The 27,884-nt window shown below is 35.6% G+C and overlaps 1 protein-coding gene across 1 annotated transcript in view; it reads left to right on the top strand.

The window, feature by feature from the left end:
- Window positions 1–27,884, top strand: part of PTPN13 (protein tyrosine phosphatase non-receptor type 13) — a 179,683-nt gene that overhangs the window by 137,689 nt on the left and 14,110 nt on the right. Inside the window, 18 exon segments of the mRNA XM_014563749.2 lie at window positions 109–240; window positions 1,349–1,442; window positions 2,050–2,135; window positions 2,829–2,991; window positions 4,199–4,413; window positions 4,527–4,625; window positions 6,141–6,505; window positions 7,444–7,627; window positions 8,883–9,041; window positions 9,540–9,711; window positions 9,812–10,022; window positions 12,660–12,730; window positions 15,104–15,165; window positions 17,705–17,798; window positions 18,512–18,637; window positions 18,737–18,825; window positions 25,419–25,474; window positions 27,584–27,687. Of these exon segments, the coding sequence (XP_014419235.2) occupies window positions 109–240; window positions 1,349–1,442; window positions 2,050–2,135; window positions 2,829–2,991; window positions 4,199–4,413; window positions 4,527–4,625; window positions 6,141–6,505; window positions 7,444–7,627; window positions 8,883–9,041; window positions 9,540–9,711; window positions 9,812–10,022; window positions 12,660–12,730; window positions 15,104–15,165; window positions 17,705–17,798; window positions 18,512–18,637; window positions 18,737–18,825; window positions 25,419–25,474; window positions 27,584–27,687 (2,482 nt within the window).

The raw sequence follows: 27,884 nt of genomic DNA, 5'->3' as shown, positions 1-27,884 counted from the left end.
TAATATCTTGTTTTTTCTTAATTTTTCCAAAAAACACATATTGATCTTCCATTAATAATTCAGTTTGACTCTAACAAGAAATCCTTCTGTTTGTTTTTCTTTGTTAAGGAATCTTCCTCCTCAATGAATACATCCAACAAAATGAATTTTAAAACTTTTCCATCATCACCTCCTAAACCTGGAGATATCTTTGAGGTTGAACTGGCTAAAAATAATAACAGCTTGGGGATAAGTGTCACGGTACTGTTTGACAAGGTTTTCAAATGTTTTCTCTTCTCCATTTCCAGCAGCCTATTGTGTGCCAGTTTATTCACTGAATAATTTTGCTTCAAAAGGGAAACTTGTCAAATATTCCCAAAATTAAACATTGAATTATAACTTAAAACTTTTTCTGAAAACTTAAGTGTGCTGGTCACTTTTTCCTGTGGTTTGAAAGAAATTAGACAAATGCTATTTTTTTCCTCCATAGTTTTCATACTTGCTTAATCTGAATACAAGACTCAGAAAATATAAAATTATAAAATTAATAAGTATGCTTTGTATACATTTGACAGCTTCTGCATAAGCATGGAATAATACATTTTAACCTACATCATAAATAATTAAAGTCGAATGTATATTTATATGCCCTTTCTCTTTGTAATACATCTTATAAATATGATTAGTATCTTAAAATTAGAGGTTCCCAAGAATATATGTAGTACTTTTAAAGTAGTTGAAATATAAGCATCAGCTATTTGGTGAAATTACTTTAGAATTCTGTTAGTGAATATATTTTACCCTAAAGTAGAACATTATCATTTATGACATTTGAAGGATATTGTTAGTTATAAAAAGCCATTTAGAAATAACGCAGAAACAGCACTATTAACATATAAAGACCAAAACGAAAAACTAATTTTCTAGCAGTTTTTAAAATACCATAACTCTAAGACAATTTTTCCTTGACTCATGAGATTTGCTTTCAGATTAGCAAATATGACTTGAAATATTTTATTTCATATGCTGTTGTTTTTTTCTGACAGTTCTATTTGCAAACTAATTTTGCATGGATGGATTTTGCTTTCTGCTTGTGCCTAATGCATGGTATAGGGTTAAAAAAGGAAAAGCAACTCAAGATCTGCCGTGTTGTTATTTTCTGAATAAAGAGTTTTCCTAAAAAGTAATTGCTTTAACATTTGGAAAACTTAGCTAGAAATATTCATGGGAATTACAGTAATTACATGTGCTAATATGATTCTGCTGCTTTTGGCTTTGATAAATTGAATGCTTTCTAGGTCTCAGATTTGAAAGATAAAGTGTGACATTTTTCACATTACAAAATGTTATTCTGTCTTTTTCCACTTAGGGAGGTGTGAATACCAGTGTCAGACATGGTGGCATTTATGTGAAAGCTGTTATTCCCAAGGGAGCAGCAGAGTCCGATGGCAGAATTCACAAAGGTAGAGTGTTTGTGTGTGTAATTACATAAAGGGAATTACATGCAGGATCATCACTTCAACAAGTACAGAAGAAACTGGAATGTCGATACAGACCTTCAAATGATTCATAATATAAAATAAGAATATACCAATTAGGACTGCAGCATTAAAAAGCTCCTTGATGTAATTCCTAAAACTCTTCTTTCTAGCTTATTCTCTAGTATCAGAAAATATCTGCAGTGTTTTAGTTCATGTCTTGTACTTTCTAAGAAGCAAAACGGGAAAGGGATAGTGCCCTGGCCAAAGCGCTGACATCTGCAGCCCAGTAAGAACTAACTAGGTTAGTTCCCTCCAGTCTCTCTGCATTTGTAGTACAGCTTATCTTTTTTCCATGATTTAAATTGGTTTTATACTATTTATAATACCTTCTTCTAAAAGGTACCTAGGATGAGCCGTAGAATTGGGAAAGAAATTAAATATGTATTAAAGAAACTCTGTGACACGGTTTTGTCAAGAATTTGTCTCTCCTCGAGCAAATGAGTACAAAACAAGACCACAAGATATTAAAGAGCATGTAAAATCTTCATTTTATGATTTGCTTCTTTCAACATTACTGCCTAATTTATAGGTGATCGTGTCCTCGCTGTCAATGGAGTTAGTCTGGAAGGAGCTACTCACAAGCAAGCTGTGGAAACCCTGAGAAACACAGGACAGGTAATAGATCCTTATACCACCCTTTTAAGATCCCTTAGCAGAATGTAATAATGTGCGAATAATACCAGTTTCACTGAGATCTCCAGATTTGTTAGTCAAGAAACAAAGCCTGACTCATGGAAACATTCTCGTATTGTTTTTCTTACATTTTGGAAGTGAGTATTATGACAGGGATTTTCATTGAGGAAGCTGACTTTCTATTTCACATTAGCCTTTAATATCCAGAGATCTGACAGGAGGAGGGGGATGGATTGCATTTATAATTCTTCTCTTAAACATTTACAGACATCTAGTGGTTTTCATTTCTAGTTATCCTTCAGCCCAAAGTCTAAATTCACATTGCTCTAATACATTTTGATTTAAGATGTTTACCAAATTATTTATAATGGTCTTTATAAGGGTAGTGCTGATTTTATCCTAATACCCTAATTTTCTCTAACATGGTTATATTATTTTTATAATAGAATTTTTTCTTTCTAACCATTTATCTTTTCATACAGAAAATAATAAAAACTTAATTTTGAAATTCTCAATCCCTTGCTTTTGTTGCTCTGTTTTTTTCTCCATCTGTGTTTTGGTGGACCAGGTAGTTACCTTAAATGATTTTGTACCCTCAACTGTACAAAGTCCTGAAAACTTACCTACTTTCTTATGATTCTTCATAGCTAATGAAGTGCTCTTCTATTTGTCCAGGTGGTTCATCTGTTGTTAGAAAAGGGACAATCTCCAGCATCCAAAGAACATGTCCCCGTAACCCCACAGTGCACCCTTTCAGATCCAGATGCCCAAGGCCCAGCCCTAGAAAACATGACGAAGAAAATAACGCTTGTCAAAGATTACAGCTTTGTTACTGAAGGTCAGACCGTGGGAGCCTGTCATCTTACCCTAAACTTATTCCTGGATTATTCAAAACGAGTTTTACATGTTGGATCACAATTCATGCCTGGGTGTCTTTAATTATTCTTGTCAAGTGTAAATAATAATCTGATGCAGCACTATACTGAATTATTTTTAATTTGTTTTCTTTGGTGGGGGGTAACTGGGTTTATTCATTTATTTATTGTTAATAGAGGTACTTGAGATTGAACCTAGGACTTCGTGCATGCTAGGCAGGCACTGAACCACTGACCTATATCTTCTCCCCTCCCTTTTTTTTGTTTTAAGAAACAGACACATTTTAAGTTCTTAAAGTCTGAAAGGCTTTGGATAATGAAATCATACATGAATCAAATTATAGACATTTAATAGTGCCTTAAATAGTTGTAAAATTCAAAATAAAATTTGTAAGGGAAAAAAATAAATACAAATAATTGCCTAGAATGGCTTCAAACCCACATGAAACCTTGGCTTTTACATTTTCTATTTGTCTGTTAAATTTCATGGACTTGTGAAGCTAACCCGGGGTAGAAATTCACCTAATAGTTCACAGATACTGATCTTTCTTGCAAACTTTGCCAGCCTTTGGATATACCTACCACTAACTGGTAGTCAAATCAGAAAATTAAGACTGATGTAGAAGTGAGTTTTTCATAAGGCTAAATTTGTTGATAATACAGAAGTGTCTTTTACTCTAAGAGTCCATCTGTCTTCCTTTTGAGGAGCATTAATGTCCTTGGTGGTGGTATATAGTCATTGTTTTGCTTTTATTTCAAATTTTTATATCATTATACAAATGTTAATAGCGCTGAATTAGTCCCTCAAATAAGGAGAAAATACAACCCAACCTATGTTATCTTTGCTGATTATGAAAATAAAATCTGCTTATCCACTCTGTCCTACTGCCCCATGTCCTTTATTTCTTCCGTTGCTCTTTCTTTAAATATGTGTTTTTCATCCTTTCTTGGTTATTCTTTTAGTTTCTTTTGAAACTAAATTTTCTTAATGATAAAGAGTATGAAGTAGGATTTGAATGTAGAATAAGGGTACAGCAAGTACATATAAAGTTGTAAATAGAGTGGAAATGGGCTTTTTAAAATGTATCTGAGTATATATGTGTATATATTCATATGTATACACAACACATTAAAAATATTTAAATTTTTTGGATATCTTTTTTTCTCCAGAGAACACATTTGAGGTGAAATTGTTTAAAAACAGCTCAGGGCTCGGATTCAGTTTTTCTCGAGAAGATAACCTTATACCTGAACAAATGAATACCAGCATAGTAAGGGTTAAAAAACTCTTTCCTGGACAGCCAGCAGCAGAAAGTGGAAAAATAGATGTGGGAGATGTTATCTTGAAAGTGAACGGAGCCTCTTTGAAAGGACTGTCTCAGCAGGTGAGCCCCCAGCATATGGAATGTAGCATTTTTAATGGGATGGATTGGCCTTTGAGAATGATTTCATAATGCTGTTTAACTGTATCTTCATTTGTCATTCATGGTACCCCCAGGAAGTCATATCCGCTCTCAGGGGAACATCTCCAGAAGTATCCTTACTTCTCTGCAGACCTCCACCTGGTGTGCTACCGGAAATCGATCCTGCTCTTCTGGTGAGACTTATGAGACGTAACTTACATTTGTGTAGAGTGTCATTTGAGTGATTACTTCAGCTATAGTGGTTTCATCATTGATTGATTTCCTGGGTTTCACCCCAGTTGCTTGTTTAGCTAGGGGTATTATCTTGAGTGGGTCACATAACCTCTTAGTACATTCTGTGTTTGTAATATAAGGTAATTCAATTCACTTTCTCTTCTCTCCCTTCCAACTTTAGAATTCTAGGATTCTAGGATTTTAGGAATTTATATTCCAAATGTAAATAGAAAAAGACATAAAACAATGGTTACAAAAATCTTTTGTCCATTTCTTCGTTGAGCCAGACTCAGAAATGTAATTCTCATTCTGAGCTAGTTTAGATGAAAATAAGAATTATTTAAGATTGGGGGGGGCGGGGTATAGCTCAAGTGGTAGAGTGCATGCTTAGCATGCATGAGGTCCTGGGTTCAATCCCCAGTACCTCCATTGAAAAACCAAATAAATAAACATAATTACCTTCCCCCTGAAAAAAAAGAAAAAGATTTTTTGCCTTCATTTTTAATACTGGAAATCACATAATAAACAATCTGTCCATTTCCCTTTCTTATGTTAAGGAATAGCTAAAAGGATCCAACATCTATTTTGGTAGTTAATTATAAATTGCATACTAATAAGTAAGAATCCATACATAGATGAATAATCATCTAATTGAAAGAGCCTTTGGCCCATCTACTTAAAATAGTGTTCTGTTACCAATGAACATGATCCCTGGGTGTGAAAGGCAGGAGTGTCTGTCCCCGGAAACTTTAACCTCACTGTCAGGGAGAGGCAGGTAGTACTATAAGGACATTAATAGGAAAGTAACATTTCTGTCAGGTGCATTATAAATAGCATTTTAAGAGACTACATTGATTTTGGGCACCAGATAGGAAGAACTTTCTTGATGAGTGTATAAATTGATATAATCTTCCTGGAAAGCAATCTGGATATATTTAACAAGGCCTTTAAAAACATCCTATGTGCTGATTATAGAAAATTCTATTTCTATTATAGAAAATTACAAGGAAACAATGAGAAACTCAGGTGAAAATCTACATATAAAGAAGTTCTCCTAGATTTCTATTAATAGTGAAAAACTAGAAACAACTCTGTATCAAATAAAAGGAAAATTCTGAAATAAATTAAAGGTATAGCCGTCTGTAAGATTATTATACAGTTTTATGCAGTTGTTTTCAAAGTATATTTAAGGATCTCAGAAAATACTCATGGTAGAAATCTAAATTTTGCAAGCAGGATACAAAGTGCAATATATACTGTAACTCTGAATGAAAGTACAAGTTGTACAATATTAACAGTTACTGCTTTTATAGATTATTATTTCCTCTAATGAGCATAACTTATTTTTATTATCAAAAAATTAATTGAATATTTTAGTAGGAAGTGCTGTTGTTTAACATGTGCATTTTCAATTAAGTGTTCCAAAGTTAATATAAGTTGTCACACCCTGATCTCTTTAAATGTGTCCGTTCCAGACCCCACTGCACTCTCCAGCACAAGGACCTCCAAACAACACCAAAGACCCTCCTCACCCAGCCTGTGTGGAGCAAGGCACCAGCTCAGATGAAAATGAAATGTCTGACAAAAGCAAGAAACCGTGCGCATCCCCATCCAGGAGAGACAGCTACAGCGACAGCAGTGGGAGTGGAGAAGACGACCTTGTGAAAGCTCCAGCAAAGATACCAAACCTGAGCTGGAGTTCAGCTTTGCATCAGACTCTAAACAACATGGTGTCACAGGCACACAGTCAACATGAAGCACTCAGGAGTCGAGAAGACACCATTTGCACCATGTTTTACTATCCTCAGAAAATACCTAATAAACCAGAACCTGAGGACAGGTATTGTCAATCTTATGTGTAGCACTCAAAGCAGCTAGTTGTTGTTAGTAACATGAGCAACAACCTACATTTCACTAAGAATGAAATGTGTCTGTATGTGAACTTCACAAGTGTTAGGCAGAAGATGATTCTATTGGATATCTAGCCATTGGGTCTGATAGTTTTAGTCAGCAAACCCTGGTAAACTCTTCAGCCATTTGACCTGAACCGTGCTGCTCTCTTGAGCATATTTACTAGTAATTAGGGAAGTTTTTTGTATTTCACCATGATTCATATTTCTTAGCAGAAAGAGAAAAGACCTGTTTAGATAGTGGTGGGATGGGAGATTAGGGAGTAGAAATACAAAGGAAGCGGGAGGGAGGGAAGAGGTAGAGAGTTTGCAAAAGGTAGGACGTAAAAGAGCACAGAAGAAATGATTGAAAGCATAGATGAATACAAAAGGAAAGACTACATCTATACCTGTGATGCTTATTCATACATTTTATGGTTTGATTACAACTTTGTATATATTGAGGTCCATCTGTATTTGTTCAGTTTGGGGAGGGTTTCTTCCCCCTATTGTGTCATCCAAAATAACTACAGGAGTCAGACTTTCATTCTTTTCTTAATTTTTCTTTTTCTTACTATGCTGAAACACACATTAGGCTTCTGATAACATTAGCTTCAGCCTTGAATTAACAACTAAGAGTCAGAAGTATATTTATTTAACTTTTCTTACCAATTTATGCAGCTTAAAGAGCTGGACAGAAAATAAAAACCAGTAATGTTAGCACATAACAGATGTGAGATAAATTCATAGTCCAGAATCAGACAGAAAGTAGCTAGGATCTCAGTCAAAAGCAGATATAGATATCTGTTAAGCCTTTTCTGTTTGTGCCACAAACTTACTATATTGACACTGCCGTGTATTTCAAAGTAATCTTGCTTTGTCTCCATAGTGCTCCTCCTTCCCCTCGGCCCCCAGGGGGAGCTCCTGCGCAGGGTTGTCAACCCCAGTTGGGATCTGCTTCCACTAATGCAGGGGATAGATACCAGATACGTCACACTTCTGAGCCAGCTAGGCAAGAAAGCTTGACATCTTTGAAAAATGACTTGGAAAACCACCTTGAAGACTTTGAGCTCGTGAGTTGTTTCCTTTGTATGAAGCAAATTCTATATTTTCTCAAGTCAAATGTAGTCACACACAATTTCCCTTCAGGGAAAAGGGTATCTTTCAGATCAGCCTCATTTCTGTGTCCAGTAAGTAGATAATACTATCTGGTATGTCTCTGCTGAGAATTAGGGGAAAAGGCAAAAAAACCCGGGTATAAATTCTGACTCTACCACTGACATGCTGCAGTTTGGCAGGTGCCCGTGGGCAAATTACTTAATTCTTCTGAGTCTTAGCAGTTTTAGCTATAAAGTGGGACTGATAACCTCATAGGATTGTGGTGAGGATTAAATGAAATTACATGTGTGGAGCACATAATATAGTACCTGCTGTTTCCCAAATTCTGATGATTACCTGTTTAATTTTTAATCAAGTTTGAATGTAATTTTGTCCTCCTCCACACTTTTTTTGTGGATGTCTAAATGGAATGCTTTTCATTGTACTAATAATCTTAAAACTTCAAAACCTACAAATTCAGTTTGAAAGCCAAATTTCCAAGAATAATATCCTTAACACTGGTTCAAAGTCATGCTTTTTCAATACTGCTTTTTACTATCTAAATAATAAATATTTATTGGAGGAAAATTAGAAAACAAAGAAAAAATTTAAAACCATTTACAATCTCATCACGTAAAAACCATAAGCATTTTGGAGTTAATCTTTCCAGATACTTTGTTTCCCTATAATTGTGTGTGTATGTGTGTGTGTGTGAATGTGTGTAGCATCTACCTCTTCAATTTCACTCTTAGCAATAGAGTGAAAATAATCTTTGAGTAATTTTCTTAGAAACCTGTCATCTCTCCTGTAAGCTGTAAGCAACCTTTATGTCTCAGTTGAAATCTTAAAAAATATTTTTTTACACAACTAAATATATCAAGTTGTGATACTTAATCACCCAGACTTCATGTTTTTACCCCAAAAAAATCTTTTGTTGCTCTTGGCATGGATGTTTATATCTCATTATTCTGAACTGAAGCATGAGTAAGTTCTGTCTCAGCCATCTCTAGACAAACACATGTTGAATTTAAACCCAGCTTTAACATGGGCAGGGGGTGGGGGTGGGTGTCTGTCTAGAGCTTGGATATACCTACCTCCTTCACTTCGTTGGGTTAAGTAACCTTCTAAGGTTTAGTGTCCTCTGTTAATCAATGGAAATTATAGTTATCTTTCTCTTTGCCTATACAGCAAAATAGACAACCTAAAAGAATCACTGTTTTCTTCCCTTAGGAGGTAGAACTCCTCATTACCCTGATTAAGTCAGAAAAAGGAAGCCTGGGTTTTACAGTGACCAAAGGCAATCAGAGTATTGGTTGTTACGTTCATGATGTCATTCAGGATCCAGCCAAAAGTGATGGAAGGCTAAAACCCGGGGACCGGCTCATAAAGGTGAGACATTTAAGCAGACTTGATTAGGGCAAATGTGGCCAAAGATCAAGCCCGGGCTAAAGAATGAAAAGCAAGAAGGATGAGTTAGTAAAAGACTCTGTTTCCACCTTGTAAAAAGTACAGGCCTTTATATAGTTAATAGTTTGGAAAATGCTTAATTTCAGTTAAGGCATTAAATAAGCCATCTTGAGTCTCAGGGACAGAAAGTTTCTTAAATTGCTGTAAGAATAAATTTTCTGTATTAGCAAAATAATGACACATTTATTAGGTATTTTACATTATTATTTCATTTATGATTACTTGGTCATTGTGTTTATGATTTCCACAGTAAAGGGAATAAACTAGGATAAACCCATAAACTAGAAACCATCCTTTATGGTGAATCTCCTACTGGCTAATATAAATTATATAAAAAGTGAGAGAGATGACTGTATTTTCTTGGCAACTTCTGGGTTCCAAAAATTATAATCCTACTTTGCCCCTTTCTCATTTTTGTAGGTTAATGATACAGATGTCACAAACATGACTCACACAGATGCAGTGAATTTACTCCGAGCTGCACCCAAGACAGTCCAATTGGTTCTTGGCCGAGTCTTAGAACTACCGAGGATGCCAGTGCTGCCTCATTTGCTACCTGACATTGCATTTACATGCAACAAAGAGGAGCTGGGTAATGCAGACTCATGCTTTGTGCAGTGTGGTTTTTCTTGGCTAGATTAAAAGTAAGTACTGCTAAGACTAAGGAAACAAATATTTTCTGTTCCCTGAAGGTTTTTCCTTATCTGGAGGTCATGACAGCCTTCATCAAGTGGTATACGTTAGTGATATCAATCCAAGGTCAGCCGCAGCCACTGAGGGTAATCTCCAGCTCTTGGACATCATTCACTATGTGAATGGAGTCAGCACACAAGGAATGACTTTAGAAGAAGCTAAGAGAGCATTAGACATGTCACTCCCTTCGGTGGTGCTGAAAGCAACAAGGTACTCTGCAATTATTTTGTTTGTGTGCGCACATGCATTTCAGGCTGTTAAAAGATATTAGGTTCTCCCCAAAAAATTCTGAATTAGTAATTCAGACTAAATGGGCAGGGGTTTGTAAAGTTTGTGTGTTTCCTTCATGATAGTCAAGTGGCCATGTCAGTTTTATGCCTCACATCTGTATAACATACCATCCAGAGCAATCTTCAAACAAATCTCACTGATCACCCTGGTAAAGCAAAGACTGTGTGCTGATTGCCTTAGACCCAGATGAGGGCCAGTCCTGATGAGGCAAAGGGGTAAGAATATATCAGTTGGTCTAAGCCAGTCCTGACCCATTCCCAGAGCTGGGACAAGATCAGTCCTACCTGAACTCATGTCTGCAACCAACGAGGCATAGGTGATCATATTCACTATATGTCATGACAGTTTCACATTATAAGAAATGCTAATGGCAACTTTTCTTTCACTTAATAATGGAAATAAATTGAAAAAAAGTGTTTCTATTAGTTTCCTACCACTATCAAATTACTACAAATTTAGTGGCTTAAAACAACTCAAGTTTATTATCTTAACAGTCCTGGAAGTCAGAAAAATGAAATGGTCTCATTGGGCTAAAATCAAGATGTTGACAGAGCTGCATTCCTCCTGTAGGCTCCTTGCCATTTCCACCTTCGAGAGATTGCCCGTATTCCTTGCCTCATAGCCCTCTTCCATCTGTAAAGCCAGCATTCACAGCACTCTTTGCTTTTGTCCTCACATCTTTCTCTGACATTCCTACCTCACTTTTTTCACTTATAAGGACCCCTGTGATTACACTGGGCCCAGCTGGATAACCCAGAATAATCTCATCTCTAGATCCTTAATTTACTCACCTCTGCAAAATCCCTTTTGCCATGCAAGGTAACATTCGGAGGTTCTGAGGTTTCCCATGTAGACATTTTTGGTGGGAGTGGGGACATTACTACGCCTACCACAGGTACATGAACCCGGGCTTTCTGAATTATGGTTTTATAGTTACATAACAGAAAGCATCACATTGGTATCTGTGATACATGGTAAGTTTTATATAGTATGTTTTCCAAAATACAGAAACTGTTCATTAAATCACTTGATCATAAATCTGTTTTTCCTTCTGAACCTTTAAGTTGGATTGTATACTTTTTCCCTTGAATATAATCCCTCGCCTATTTCCCTCAATATTTCTAAAAATTAGATGGGCATAGGGTTATTTTCACAGGTGTAGCTGAATGTTAATTAGTGGAGGAGGAAAGTGTTCAAACAACCTGGAAAATGTCTTTGTGAAAATTAGCATCTCTGCTAACCATAGATCTAGTTGAATTTTTTGCCTCTGAATCTCTGGAGCACCCCTTCACCTCAGGCCTAAAATCACTTTCTGTTGTCTTTCTGCTTTTATCTTTGCTGAAGTCACTGGAGATGCAGTAGTAATATTCACAGTTACTTTCCCCTTCCTTAATCTTCCAACTCCCTCTCCACTGTTATTTATTTCTGCCCTCTTTAAAGTCCACAGGGTAACTGTAATGGAAGGGTGTATATTTGTGATCATTGTCTGTCAAGAACTGTAGAGTGTCTATAATTTTACCCTGCTTACAAGCTAATAAACTAGCCAGTCATTGTTCCATGGGTGCTGGTAGAAGATATGAAACTCCCGGATCAGAGACCAGAGACTTTCTCACTAAAGGCGCAGCAAGCAGCATGAGCGTGGTATTACTGTCGGCTCCACATGTCCTCTCAGCCCCATAGAGATGACACATGTGGGCCTAGTGGCTCTCTATGTCTGCGGTGGGCTGTAGTACAGGAGAAGAGGACTGTGAGAAGAGCCAGGGAACCCACCACTTTATGGCAGCCGGTAAGAAGGCTTGCTTTTTGTCTGGGGAGAGAGGTTACGTAAGTCTTCAAGCTTGCTCACTGTAAACGTGGCCTTGAGAATTGGCCTAGATAAAAAGTGGTCAGGGTCTCGCATTTCTGGGGTACTTGGCAAGAACATACAGGAATGCTTAGGACCTGTGGCTGATTGCCTCTCCCCGTACTGTACACCTGAGGCCCCCTCCTTTCCCTTTCAAGTAAAAGCAACAATAAAATTGCATACCAATCCTCTTGCAAGGTGCTGTCTTTTGACTATTTGACATATTGGGTGGTACTATTCTTCTTATAATTCTCTGAATATGTATATTTTGTCTAGATGTTCCCTTTAAGTAATTTAAAAGAAACACACATATCAAGGGCTTTAGATACATAAAATTTAGTGATCTGTGACTTCTGAGTGAAGTTATCTTTGATCTATCGCCTGAGTGTCAGTAAGCAAGTCATTAGATCCTGGATATTACCAGTGTTTTAAATGAGAGGGTAGGTATGGCAGTATGTTGAACTGAAACACAAAGAAACCTTATGTACAGAAATGATTCTTAATCTTTTTTTCAGTCAAGAATATCTCCCTCCAGCACATACATAGATAAAGGCTGATAAAATTTGTCTATAGCTTCAGGAAATGCATAGGCCCCCTGAAGCCCAGCCAAAATAAAACTCCTGAGGTTAAATAGTTAACAGATGGCTTGAAAGATATTTAAACAAATGTCTTAAATAATTTGCAATTGCATTTTCTTATTCTTTACAACACAGAGATGGTCACCCAGTGGTTCCCAGTTCCAAGAGGTCAGCTGTTTCAGCCCCAAAGTCAACCAAAGCCAATGGTAAGGATACATTCATTTTATAACACAAGTAGCTCTGGAGAGGAAACTTTTTTCCCCCAAAGCAAGTTGCGATACTATCATTAAAATGTTTTTATTGCCCCTCCAGACTGTTTTGCAGGGTTTAAGTGAAAAAAAAAAATTACATTTAAATAAGAGCATCTCTAAAACTGAGTGCATAATAGGAAATAGAGCAGCATGGACCCTGGGATTTGTTTACAAGTCCTGTGTAACCGTAGCAAGTGACTTGATCCATATCTAAGCCTCTATTTTCTACCAGTAAAGTAAGAATATTAACAGTATCTAATTTGCAAGGTTATAATGAGTCATAAATACAATAATATATGTCAAACATTTATCACGGTGATTGTCACATAATAATTTATTCAGACAGTTAACTAAATTTCTTCTCTGTGCCGGGCAGTGTTCTGGGCATTGTGAATATAGCAATGAGTAAACAAAGTGTGTGTCTTATATTCCAGCATAGTAATAGAAACTGTAGTGTTAACAGCGGTGGCAGCCGGTTTACATAAATTTAATGCTTTTTCTGGACTAAGCATTCTTCTAGGTGCTTAAATCCTCACAACAACCCTATGAGACTAGTGTTACTATTATCCCCCTTTATAGAAAGGGAAACTGAGGTACAGAAAAGTGTGATAACTTGCCCAAGCTCACAGGGTTCATAAATGGTCCAGCGAGAATTTAAACCTAGGATGTCTGACTCTGTGCTCTCATTTACCTAATCAGGCTCAGTAAATGTAGCTTTTATTGATGGTATTCATATAAGAATGTGAGGCACAGGGGAATGTGGTTAGAGTATTTGGAATGTAAATCTAGTATTTCATATATAACTAAACTTTTAGGGACCAGCAGTAGAACCTAAATACCAGATAGCTAGGAGAAATCTGTCACTTGCAGGAGTTTGATTATCCTCTAAGCAAAAGCAAAAGCACATCTGTTTCTCTCCTCTGTTGTTATCTTGAATGCCTCAGAGGTCCTTCCTTCCTGCTGCTCTCTAAGAGTTCTGGTGAACATTAGAGCAGACTATCTCACAGAGCAATCAGGAGAGCACTTTCCCAGTGACCGCGGAGAAAACTCCTGTTTGTAACTTTCAAGGCCACGGAGAGTAGCTGGGCCCGGCCCCCCTTGTAGTAACTGCCTAGTCGTCTGTTTATGGGATTCTCTGATCTAATTTCTTTATGAATTCTGAAAATCAGTATAGTGTCAATAATAGGAACTCTCTTATAGTGATGAAAATGTAAACTACTACAACCATTTTGGAAAACAGTTTGACAGTTTCTTAAAAATTTAAACGTGTGCCCACCATGTAATCCAGCCTTTCCACTCCTGTCTGTATAGTCAAGAGAAAAGAAAGCATGTATCCATACACAAAAACTTGTACAGGAATGTTTTTAGCAGCTTCCTTTGTAATAACCCAAATCAGAAACCACTCAAATTTCCAAAAACTGTTGAATGAATAGCCGTTTGTCGTATATCCCCATAACAGAATACTGCTTAGAGAGAAAGGTGAATGACTATTGACACATGCAACAGCATAATTTAAAAAAACTCAAAATAGATATGCTGAATGAAAGAAGCTAGACCAAAAAAAGAATTCATTATTATTCAATTTATACAAGATTGTACAAAAATCCAAATTAATCTGTAGTGATAAAGCAGATCAGTGGTTGCCAGGGAACAGGAGGGAGAGATTACAAATAATAAACTGTTGTGTTTTATACTATTCCAATATGATTTTTTTGAACCAGTGGTTGATTTTTGTTATACTTTTTAATTAATTTTCCTAGCAGTTTAATAAGGTATTGTATCTCCTGGAAGTAATGAATCTAATTTTTTTTAAATATGTAAATTTTTCAACTGTAGGGGAAACACAATCTCATGTTATGCTAATGATTGAGTTAAAAATCAGCCTTTGGTTTAGAAATCTACTAAAAGTCCTCTCCAGTTGTATCCAACTTATCTTCCTGTGTTAAATTGCTAGTCTTTGTGAAATGAGATGAAGGGCTTGCTATCTTTCCTTAAAAAGTCCAGTGATTATAGTTCAGCACTTGTGATATCTCTCGCAGTTAGTTGGGAAAATCTATATTCAGTAATCTCACACTGGAAACATTCATCCTGAACTGAGCTTTTATGCAGACTATTTACTTTTAAGGAATTGGCTTTGTCCTTGAAATAAACCCTTCTCTGATACTTGATTACATCTAGTTGGTTTTAAATTACTTTGTGATATGACCTCTCTTAGTGTACTAATAAAAATAGGAGCATGCACAGAAATGTGGGTCTTCTTTCATTATTTAGTTGTCCCTGTTGTGGTTCTGAGTGGCTCATCCTTTTCCTTCTGTGTTCTTCCTTCAGGTCATCACACTGTGGAGCCTTGTATCAAACCTGCACTCACACCAAATAATTCATTCTCCAAGGTAAGTAAGTGAAGGGCCACCTTCTTCAGGTCCTTATTCCTTTGCTATTAATAACCAGCTTATTTGTATTTTGAGCCAAACTGACTTCACATTTAAGTATCTGCCTTTTTTAGATACATGTATCAGTTTTAGATACATGCACTTAGCAAACCAATAGAACTTGCTAAGTAAAACGCACAACAAAAAGCCCCCGCACGGGTAACCTTACATCATCAGGCACACGTTCAGCTCTTAAATAAGCTAATTGCTTACACAGATACCTTTAGTGCTGGAATTTTTTATTAATGTGCACAACTCCTTTGATTGTCTCTTAGATAGCCAGAAGAGAAGAATGTCATTAAGAGTGGATTTAGTGTCTATAGCCAGGCTCGGGTGAGCCCCCAACACAGAGTTCTGGCTTCCTCTCCACCTGCAGAGCTCTCACCGAAATCAGTAAAAGAGGCATAAAAAGGAGAGAAGTCGTGAGAGATGTGTGTCATTTTCCCTTTCACCTGTTTAGCCAGCTTGTCCAATGTGGCCAAACGTCTCTAAAACAGCATCAGTTTTTAGTGCTGAATATCATAGAGTATCTCCTTAACCTTGACCAATTCCGACTGCTTTAGGGTATGTGTTAGTGAATGATTTTGTCAATGGTAATAAAAAAAAAAGTTGATGTAAAAAAAAAAGTGGGTTTAATGTTGACTAGCAGTGACTCTCAAATGAAAAATCTCTGCTACTAGTGAGGCAAAAGAGTAATGGCAAAAGAAATTGGCTTACTTGCTTTTTGAAAGACATAGAAAATACTTCACTGCAAAATAAAATGAAAGAACGTAAATCACTTAAGATTAGCACAGAGAAATCTGGAGGTGATTTAACGAAACTATTTTAATACATAACTAAATTTCACTTCAAGCTGTTAATTTAAGGCTACATATAATGCCCATTTGTGTGGCTAACGTTTCTTTTTACTTTCTGGCGTGTAATGTACACAGCTCATAGCTGAATCTTCACTTTGTGGAATTTTTTTCTGTCACACACATTCCATGTAGTCTGTTCTGAACCTCACTATTTGAATGTCTTTCCATATAAAATCCAGGGCTGAGGCATTTCCTTCCTAGTAATCTGAAAATCTTATCAGCTCAACAAGATTTCTGGATGTGAGCTGGGTTTAGTGTAGGAGGATGAAATGAACGTAGTGACCAGACGCCCCAAAGTCTATGCCTTTCATCTCACTATGTTATCTCAAACTCTTGACAAGTTTAACAGGTCTTGAAAAGATACTGCATCAGAAGAATTATAAGGCAGAAATTATTTGGACGCAAAAATAAAAATTTCTTGTTATCTGTGGATTGAGCTGCACTCACTATTTTGTTCTGTTTATTCAGAAGCTCTCCAATTTCACATAGCTGAAGCAGCTGAATTTTCATGTATTTCAAGTATTAGTCATGCTGTATAGTGCTTATTTTCTTTGTAAATATCACCACGTTGTTGAAAGGGAGGAAGGGTAGACTTTCTGTTTAAATTAACATAAAACTCTAGAAATTAGGACTTTTGTTATTCATGGTTGCAAACATTTTTTGTTGGAGTTAAAATCTTCCAGAAATTCTCCCAAACAATATCCTGTCCTTGAATACTAATGTCTGTACTATGAATTTCTTACGAAGAATTAAGTTTTACAGTCTAGTGAAATTTTTTGACATTATGTAACCACTATTTATGAAGAAATAATTTTATTGCATCTACCATGTCTACTTTTTATCTTAATAAAATGAGTAATCTTTTTATTTAATCCAAATCTTTAGAGCAAACCGTCTTTTATTTGTATAAAACTATTTTAATTTATTCTAATCATTTAATTTTGCATGTTTGCCCAAATCACTTTCTTTTAATAGGCTTTGTGCCGTGAAGTGCTTCACAGTTAACCATTGAATTAAAGTTACAGTCCATTCAATAATTACTTTATGACTATGAATCCATTGTTATTTTTCTTGAATTGATATGAGATTTAGACTAGATTTGAAAATCTTTACAGCTAACAATTCATCAGGTTGCTAAAATGAAGACTATGTCCATGTAGCAATTTCACAGATTCTTAAAAGATTGGTTTTTTTTTCCCCTTTCCCTCAACTTCTAAGTTTCGTAGTCCTAATTAACTTTTCTGAAAAGTTCCTATGGAAGACAAGTCCCATGAGATATGCCTTAAAAAGAGATTTCTGCAGTTAAATAAGTTTAGGAAATACTACATAATACGTTTCTCTTCTGACAACTCAAAATTTATATCATGAAGCATTGTGAGAATTCTTGGAATAAAAATGTTGATTTAATATTTTTTAATCTAGTGTTTCCAGAAGTATTCGATGATGGAAAGCCCCATCCCCTTTTCACATTTCATTGTGCTGGTATTTCCTAGAAGCACTGATCTAAGATGGGGAGATACAAAGTGGATTTTGTACTAAGAAAGAAGGGAAGAAGGGCATGGAGGGGCAATGTGCGGTCCCTCCCTGATCCTAGAAGTTAGTAAAACAGTAATCTAATGACTTGCTTTGGTTCTATACTTTAGGTTAATGGGGAGGAAATCATTGAAGTTTTGTACCCTGAAGGAAAATGCGCTACTTATCAGATGAAGGAATCAGCAAATCTAATTGTGTCCAAAGGTAGTCTTCCAAATGAGTCATCCATTTTCTCTAAATGCCCTAATAATTCAGGTAATAAGAAATATTGGTAGCCTCTCTTATTTTCCTTACGTATTCCTATAGCTTTAAAAGGAAAGACTAATATTCAAAGTAATAAAAGAACAATGTAAAATTCATGTTATTAGCTGCATTACTGTACAGATGTCCAGTATTCATTCTCATCTCTAAGAGCAAAATGATTTTTAAATGATTGAAGAGATAGCTGTTTTGTTTGATAATGTTTCTTGTATTCTTTGATGCAGTAATTCTCAGGCTACCTAATAACTCAGAAATTTTTTCTTGGGGATGTTTGGGCTGCCCTGTTATATCCTTAATCCTTGTAACAAAACCTATTTAGTTGAAACTTCCTTAGTTTCTTTTATAAATCAATAATTTGCAATTAATTTAGGGAAATAAACATTAAATCATTAATGTCTCATAAAGAGGTGTATCACAGACATTGATTTTGGTTTATTCAGTTGCATTTGTGTGGTCTTTTGTCACAACAGCCAAAGTAGCTCTAAAACTAAAAATACCTGGGTCCCCTTAGTGTAAGCTATTCTTTCAGTCATGGCTGCTTTTTCAAAGTGGATGCTTAAAATTTGAACGCCCTGGCATATTATATTTGACACACTGTTTCTTTCTCATATCGATACTTATGAAGTAAAACCCCATGTAAATTACTGTTTTTCAAGAATCTGATGTACAAGAAGAAGATATTTATGATGATCCTCAAGAAGCTGAAGTTATCCAGTCTCTGCTGGATGTTGTGGATGAAGAAGCTCAGAATCTTTTAAACCAAACTAATGCCTGTGTTCCAGGTAGATGATCCGGAATGAGTAAGTTGGTACACTAAAGCAGCACAAGATGGCCTTTGTGAAGCATTTGAATTCCTCTTGGCCTGTTTCTCTCTTTCCCAGGTGCGTTGAAAACCAATGGGAAGTTACCTGAGGAGAGAGCAGAAGATACCGACTGTGATGGTTCACCTTTACCAGAAGATTTTACGGAGGTAAGAATAACACCTACGTACACACTGTAGGATGCTATGTCTTGTTAGAATTACGTATCTGCTTACTTAAGACTTACTTTCTCTGCTGAGGCCTTACCTCTCCCTACTGGCCAGTTTCCCTTGTAAATATTAAAGATGATATCCTGATGACTGGTTAGTAACCTCAGTAAGAATTAGAACTGATGTCTCTTAACTCCGTTTGGAGAAAGATCTTGCCTTTGAATCATACAGCCTCTTTTGTTGAAGGTTTCCATTCATGAAAAAAGTGCCCCCCAAACCTGATTTTTTGTGTGTCATGTGTGTCTTTGTTACTTTTACATCAAATAAAAGTTGGGAATTCCAAGATCCCGTTCCACATAATACCTAACCTAGGTAGAAAACTTGGTTTTCTCCTTGAACGCTTTCTCCTGCCCCTCATGGATGCCTGTCTTAATTATCGTGGAAACATCTCATTCTTTCAGTTATTCCATAACATTTGCTGTGATTGCTGTGCAGTTTCAGTTGAGACTTGTTTTAAAAGATTTGGACAGCTGACTGATTCCTAGTCCATACATTGGGCTAGTTGGATCCAAACTAGTAAAAATAAGCTGTACAGAAATTAGTACTCAATGTATGTTATATAAATTTACTAAATTCTTAAAAAAATTAAATCCCAAAGTTGGAATCATCTGAGATTATTGCCTATTTTTCTGAAAATTTACATTTAGGGATTAATTACATTAGGGGAAATAATGGTTAATTTTATTTGTTGCATTCAAGAGTCAAACTGTGCCTGGGAAAGAATCATCAGTCAAGTTTCCTCAAGTCCAAAAAAAAAAAAAAAAAAGAGTGGGGAATGTTATAGCTCACTGGTAGAATGCATACCTAGCATGCATGAGGTCCTGGGTTCAATCCTCAGTACCTCCATTAAAAAAAAAAAAAGCTAAGTAAATAAACCTAATTACCTCCCCCCACCAAAAATAAAAAAGAGAGAGAGAAATGATTAATTTTCAAAATTGTAATGATAGATTTATTTAAGACTAAGATGTCAGATCTGGGACAGTGAGCTAAGAAAAAAACATGAAATGATGGATAAATAGTATGTAAGCCTGCTTAAACTAGGCATCACTCTATTTGTGTGAATCTGATCTTGCTCGTTGTTCTAGGATAATTTCCCTCACAGTTCTTCTTACTCTTCCTACTGAACATCTTCAGAATTGTCAAAACTAAGCTAGTTTGGATTCTTACCATGCAGGTATCCACACACAACCTCATATACGCACAATTATGTTCATTAAACACTTATAAATAATTAATGTGTATAAATACAAGGACGTTTAAATCTGTTGAGTACGTATTTCCTAATCTAAAAAAAATGATTACACAAATATTGGATACCTCACAATGTGTCACACTACAGTGTTTTTTACTTAAGATGTTGTTTCATACTATCAGAATATTAATAATTACAACAATAAGCTCTTTGAAAAAGGTTTTCTGAACATTTTAAATCATACTAATTTTTATTATTTTTTTATTAATATTACTATTTGAAATTCCCCTTGAAATGTATATTCTGAAGTCTCTTAACTAAGACAATAAATAAAAATCTTTAATTTCCATTTCAAAAATGTCAGATCCAATGCCTTTTCTTAAAAAAAAAGAGCTTGTTAACATACTATAGTGTCTCATTTATACTGAACTATTATAACAAAAGTTGACAGCAGAAAACTTCATTCAAGTTGCTTTCTTGTTATTTTGATTATGAAAATATTATATCCCATTGTAAAAAACATATTTTAAATAGAATCGTCTAAAAATGCATGACACTTTTATTTTTTACCAATTCCTCATCTTCATCTGAGATAGCTATTGTTAAAATTTTGATTTTATGCTTCCATTGTGCATATGAAAACATATAATTTTTTAATATATATTTTGTCACGTGGTTCTAAATTTGATTCTCACTTAAAAAATGGTTAGTACCTTCTTTCCACAAGTACATAAAAATCTGTCTCATACTTTCTAATGCCTTCCTATTACTCTATTGCATAGATATGCCATAATTTGTTAAGTTGGCTACCTATTGATGAATATTAAATTTCTTATTTATTATAAACAACAATGCAGCCAAGATCCCTATTTCTTTATAATGTAAACTCTCAGGTCTCACAAGACAGAATTAAGCCCCACCTCCTCCGCCAGCATTTCAAAGGTTTATGTTATTTGTCTGGTTCCTACAGGCATTTGAGTTTGTAGTCTTTTCCAGTCTTTTGGGGCTGCCACAACCCAAGTGTCTTTAAAAGAGAGAAAGAAATTTATCTTTACACAGTTCTGGAGGCTGGAAGTCCAAGATCAAGGTGTTAGCAGGTTTGGTTTCTGGCAGGACCTCTTTCCTTGGCTTGCAGACAGCCACCTTCCTGCTGTGTCCTCATATGGTCATTGTGTGTGTGTGTGTGCATTCCTGGGATCTCTTCCTCTTCTTAAAAGGACATCAGTCCTATTGGATAAGAGCCCCATACTTATGACCTCATTTAGCATCAGTTATCTCCATAAAGACCCTATTTCCAAAAATAGTCACATTGGGGGTTAGGGCTTCAACCTGTGGATTTGGGGGAACACAGGTCAGTCCATAACACAGTCTTTGCTTTAACCACTTAAAAAATATAGTCAAATAAAATTATATTCACAATAGTTACAAAACAAATAAAACTTCTAGGCATAAATTCAACACAAAATATACGTATCTATATTGAAAACTTTGAAACTCTACAAAGCATACAAGAAGTTATCAAAGAAAAACATTCCTTGTTCTTTGATTTTTAAAAAACCCTAAAATTTAAAGTCTCCCTAGATTTACCCATAAATTAAATGTAGTCCAATAAAATATTTTGGGTATTGGGGGTTTTTTTCCCCAGTAAGAGGCAGCATGGCTTTGTAAAATAATTTACATAGACGAATTAGGGTGTAAAGCTATCCAGAACAAATCTAAAAATTTAGATTCGTGGGGGAAGAATATTCCTACCAGTTATCAGGAAATATTATATAAATAACATATAAGTTGTCCTGCCACCGAAGTACAGATGAAGCCCACAAATTTGTGCCTTGAGAATTCAAGATGTTTAAGACCAAATACTTCAGGCCAGTCCATCCTTAAAAATAATACATCAGCACTTGAATAGATGAGACTTCTGCTTTAGAAGAGATTTTGACTAATGGTAAGCAAAACAAAGAAAACAAAAAAACAAGTTACTAAAGTAAAAACATGAAAAAGTTTCATTTGTTTCAAAACCATGAATTAAAATCCCAGTAGAAATTATATTCATAAGAAGGCAAATTTAAAAGACAAATTCATCTCCATTGCTGAGAGGAAGAGTGAGCCAGTATTCTGGAAGTGTTTTCTATTTCATCTTATATCTCTAGAAGATTGCCTACTTTTGAGTGATTTTAAGAATCCCTTAGAAATTTTGAAAAAATTGAGAATTTTGAAAGTGCCATTCTGGGATCACCCTAAATGAATGGAAGATTATTTACTGAGTTGGGTCTTACCAGTATATTCTACAACCCTGAATGTTTTATCATGCACCAAAAGTTAAGCTGCTAACCGCTGGTATTGTTAAGAGTATAGGAATGTCCTTTTTAAGAAGAAAGATTATCCCTCCGTTAGCTAGCTGTGCAAATCATTGTATTTGTCCCTCAGTTGTAATTAACTCTAGACTTGACTGCAGTAGTCCCCACCACCATCTGCAGTTTCACCTTCCGAGGTTTCAGTTACCTACAGTTAACCTCAGTTGGAAAGTGTTAAATGGAAAATTCCAGAAATAAACAATTCCAAGTTTTAAATTGCATACCTTTCTAAGTACTGTGAGATGAGATCTCACTCCATCCTGCTCGGGACATAAGTCATCTCTTTGTCCGGCATATCTTGCCCATTAGTCACTTAGTATCCATCTTGGTTATCAGATCGATCATTGCAAGTAACCCTTATTTTACTTAATAATGGCCCCGAAGTGCAAGAATAGTGATGCTGGCAATTTGGATATGCCAAAGAGAAGCCATAGGTGCTTCCTTTGAGTGAAAAGGTGAAAGTTTTCTACTTCATAAGGGAAGAAAAAAATTGTATGCTGAGGTTGGTTGCTAAGATCTACAATAAGAACAAATCTTCTATCTGTGAAATTGTGAAAAGGAAAAAGAAATTTGTGCTAATTTTGCTATTGCACCTCAAACTGCAAAAGTTATGGCCACAATGCATAAGTGCTTAGGTAAGATGAAAAAGCCGTTCAGTGTGTGAGTGGAAGACGTGAACAGAAAACAGATTCAGTACTATCCGAGGTTTCAGACATTCACTGAGCATCTTGGAACGTAAACCCCGTCAGATAAAGGGGGACTACTGTACCTCTTAGTGAAGTACTTCGGGCCAATGTCTGTGTCTTAGTTATGAATGGAAGAATGAATGCCAGTCGTATACATGATTGTAAATTATTGTCTAAAGTTTCAAAACTCTTCACTTGGCTGTTACTGAATTTGTTTGACTCTGATTACTTTGGGGATAACAGGATAAGAAGGGACATCAGGGTTTCTGTCCTAACTTTGCTTATGCAGTCAAGCAGTCAATTTGGGAGCTGTACACATGCAAATAAGTAAATTTTCTTCCTCCACAGAAGTTCTGATTTCGCTCAAATAAAATGAGATTGATATCAGAATAACTTAATTACAGATACTTTCAACTCTACAAAAAGCTGTAGTTAAAAACATGTCCTGCTAAATGTTTATATAGAGTTTAGAGAGGGTTATAAAGAATTAGGGAATGATACGGGCTACCCAGGAGTAGGTGGGAGTGGTTATTACAGCTTCCTAATTTTAAAGATTTTGATCGGTGAGATAAAATGGGAAAGAGCATTCCCTACTAAGGAGCTTCTTAGCAAAGATGTGAAGGTCTGGATCAGCCTGGAACATTCAGAGCACTAAATCTTTGCAAGTAGGGTATCACATGGTGTCTTGAAAGCTAAGTCTGAAGAGATAGGCAGGGATGAGTTCATGAAATGACTTACATGCCATGCCAAAGAAAGAGCCCATATTTTCATTTGGCACTGGGCACTACAAATTAGGTAGCTGGTTCTGGACCCAGGAGATGCCTCCTCTACTCTTCAAGTTGCTGCCTCTGGATTCTTTGGGCAGCAGGATTACAAACTAACCTTCCAAGGACTGGCCATGATAAAAATCTTAAATCTTTTCCTCGAGGCAGTACTATAGCTGCTTCCTCTTCCAAAGAGCCTATAATCCAGAGTGAGAAGGGAGAAGGACCCAACCCTAAACCATACACAAGTGAACTCTGCAAAAACAGTGAGAAATTGGTTACTACAGTATCACTATAGTGTATTTCCACCTGGGCTTTATCTCATTATTTTAACGTCAGTAATAGCACTTAGCACTTGCAAAAGACTTTATACTTTGCAAAATGATTGCACACATGGTAGATTCCTAGACTAGGATTATGATGGGGAATAAGAAATCCAGATGACTTTGGAAAAAAGTTTTAACCCAGACTAAAATTTATCAACTATCAACTTCGAAAAACAGATAAGGTCTAAGAAGCTCTTTAAAAGTTACCGATGGATAAAAACAACCTACATTTTTTCTTCCTCCATAGAAGTTCTGCATTTCTCTCAAAGAAATTGAAATTGATGTCAAAGTAACTTAATTATAGTTTTTAACTCTGCGAAGCCTGTAACTGAAAGATCAAATGAACACACAAAAATGCAGTTAGTTGTGATAAGGTTTTGAAAAAAAAAAGTGCTATAAAAGGGAATGACCAAAAAGGCTTACTTTTAGGCTGGGTGGTTAGGAAACATTCTCAGAAGGAAAAGGCACTTAGATTGAATAAAGAAAAAGTGAAAAGAGACTTTAAGGAACTAAAAGAAAGACCTGTCAGTTTGAAGCCTAGTAAGTGAAGGGGGGAGCAAAACCAGTTGGACTGTAGAGGTAGACAGAGGCTAGATAATACAGGGCCTTGAAATGAAAGAAATTTCCCATTTAAGATAGTTAGTCCTGATAGATTGAAATGTAAGATTAACCATGTAAAAATGCTACTTGGCATCTCCTTCTGATGGTAGCAAACTGCTTCTGCAGGACCTGCACATCTGAGACACCGTACTCAGTTCCAGGACATACTGATTGATCTGTGTTCCCTAGGGAGATACCCTCACTTTAAAAATAAAAGGGCAAGATAAGTTAGCACATGGAAATCTTAGATTTTAAAACTGAAGCCGTGTAAAAACATGTGCTATAATGTGCATATAAATAACTTTCATTTTAGATTTTTATTTTGCTTTTTCCTTACTTCTGTACATTCATATCCCTTAATATAAGAAATGAAAAGCCAAAATGAGTGTGAAGGTGAATAAGTGGAACCAGCAAAAACTCTCGGGCCACTCGAAGATGCCTCAGCCACAGTTCGGCATGTAATTGACTATCATGTGTGTCTTTGTAACACAAGGATGAGCAGTAACAGTGAACATAGGAACTAATATACAGGAAAAAACTGAACATTCTATAAGATTATTTGATTTTTTTTTACAATGTGCTAATTTGATTTTGATTTCTGTTTATTGTAGTCTACCAAAATGAATGGCTGTGAAGAATATTGTGATGAAAAAGTAAAAAGTGAAAGGTAAGAAAATAACTTTTAAAATACTTATAGCAATTTCATTCTTTTTTTAGAAGTCCTCTGAAAATTTTCATTTAGATACTGATTTTAAAATTAATATGTTCTTTTCCAATAAAATGAGACTTCTTGAGTAAAATATGGAACTATGGTTGAATATGAAGAATGTTTTAAGCATGTTGTTACAAGGAGGTTCTAGTGACATGTGACAATGTATTTGTTATAACATTGCTGAAAAAAAGCAGTCTGCTCTTGACCACTGGAAAAAAATAGAGGAAAAGTCTAAAAGGAAATGTGCCAACAATGATGATAGTATCTTCTCCCGGTATGATTATAGGTAATGTATTTTTCTGTTTCTCTATTTTTCTATACTTCACAAATTTTATTCTTTAATAAGAAAATAAAACCAAAGAAGGTAAGAAACATTCTAACTCCCACAAATGTTTTTCTTTTTGAAAACAGTTTCTAATGTAAAATGATTTTTTTGTGACACTAAATGATGTATCAGGAAAACTTATATATTGTTGGCCAACAAAGTGGTTATACATAAATTTTGCTTCATATTAAATGATAACCAACCAGTCAAAGGGAGCTATTTGCATTTTCCTAGAAAAGCAAATCAACAGTAAATTTTTCTAAGTAAAGATAGACTCGGGGATACATATTATTAATGCAGAAATGCATAGTTTTATACTTAAAAGATTAGCAAATATCTGGGCCAGCTGCCAATAATTATAAGATACAGACTCTTCCCTGTTGGGCAGGGGGAGGAGAGGAGGAAGGAGAGGTAAGTTAGAGTAATTTCTTTGGGTGGTGATTGAAAACCCAATTAACATGTAAAATATATTTGCCTGTTACTAATTCTTGGATACACTTTTTTAAAATTTTAACATTTCTGAAATCATGAAAGTTCATACAATTACAATAATCAATATTATTTCTTTCTTAACATAAAGTAATAGTGGGTCTTACAATGATGTGTGCCATAGACTCAAAGAACTGTGGTACATACCCTTGAACCTAGCGGTTTTTTTAATTCTGAGAATTGGTCCCACTACCATATTTATGCAAAGGCTTTTCTATAAGAATATTCATTGCAACATTGTTTACAGTAGTAAAAAACTGTAATATTCACAAAGTAGAGTGTACTTATACAATGAAATACTAAACAGCTGTTCAAAAGAATGAGAAAGAAGGAAATGGCTAATGGAAGGAGGTCCAAAACATATCCTTGCAGACAAAGTGTGCTTACGGGAAGACCAGACAGACCTCATGGATAGAGAACTTGCAAAGTACATTTTAATTATGGTGCTCAATTAGTTGGTGTAGAGGAAAACCTCCGCCATGAAAGTAGCATAATTGCTGTCCTGTTATGATGTTTTGGGAGCATTAGTGCATGTCGTGCTTTAATGATGTGTACCAGTGTCATCAGACAAATGTCCTTTGCTTTGTGCCTCTGGATATCAGAAAGTGAAAGAATGTATTCAGGCCTCTGCGGGATCCTTTTTCATCTCGTCTTATCACTAAATACTACTCCCCTACTTAGTTTCTCTCTTCCAGCCACCACCCTACCAAGGAGATGGCGTCTGCTGTGCACCTCTAGAATAATGAGAACTTGTACTGAATTTTATTACATTGTTAGGTCCCAGATATAGGAATGTCCTTCCAGGCCCTGACTGTAGCAAAAGACTGATATCCATCAGTAGGGATTTCTGTAATTAAATTAAGAATCTTTCATACAGAACAATAGTAGACAGCTGTTAAAAGAAAACAAAAGAGAGCCATCTGACACAATTGTAATTACTTATCCACGTGGAAGGTTGGAAGCAAAGCACTATGTTCTCCATCCCCAAGAGGACTCCTTCAATCTAAGGTTCAAAGACTTGGGATTTGTTTGAGGGCAAAATTTAAACCACAATAAACAATTCTGTACCTCAGTTTAATTTATATCTACCAATAAATTTTAACAATTGAGGATGTGAGTTTTTTCAATCAGGTAATCTATTTTTAAATACCTTAACTGTAGTGAACATATGTAGTTCAAATACATAATATTTAAATTTATTTTGGAGACAAAACTGAAGAAAATATTATAAATATGTTTTATTGTCATAGCTTAGTTCAAAAGTCAGAAGAAAAGAAGACTGATGATGATGACATAACATGGGGAAGCGATGAATTGCCAATAGAAACAACAAACCATGAAGACTCCAATAAAGGCAAGAGTATTGTTAGCAACTTTTTAATCAAAAACAGTGGATAGAAAAAATAAGTGTTTCAGAATTAGAAGTTTTCAAAATATTTGGATATGTTATTTCACCCTAGGTCTACATTATTAGCTTCTATACATAAAGAATCACGTAGACAGACTATCAACACTCACATATACAACCAGGTTTTGCAGAGTTCTAGGCTA

The sequence above is a fragment of the Camelus ferus genome, chromosome 2 (assembly GCF_009834535.1).
Source record: "Camelus ferus isolate YT-003-E chromosome 2, BCGSAC_Cfer_1.0, whole genome shotgun sequence".
Taxonomy (NCBI): Eukaryota; Metazoa; Chordata; class Mammalia; order Artiodactyla; family Camelidae; genus Camelus; species Camelus ferus.
The sequence above is the reverse complement of the archived record's forward strand: the minus strand, read 5'-3'. Positions and strand labels throughout refer to the sequence as shown.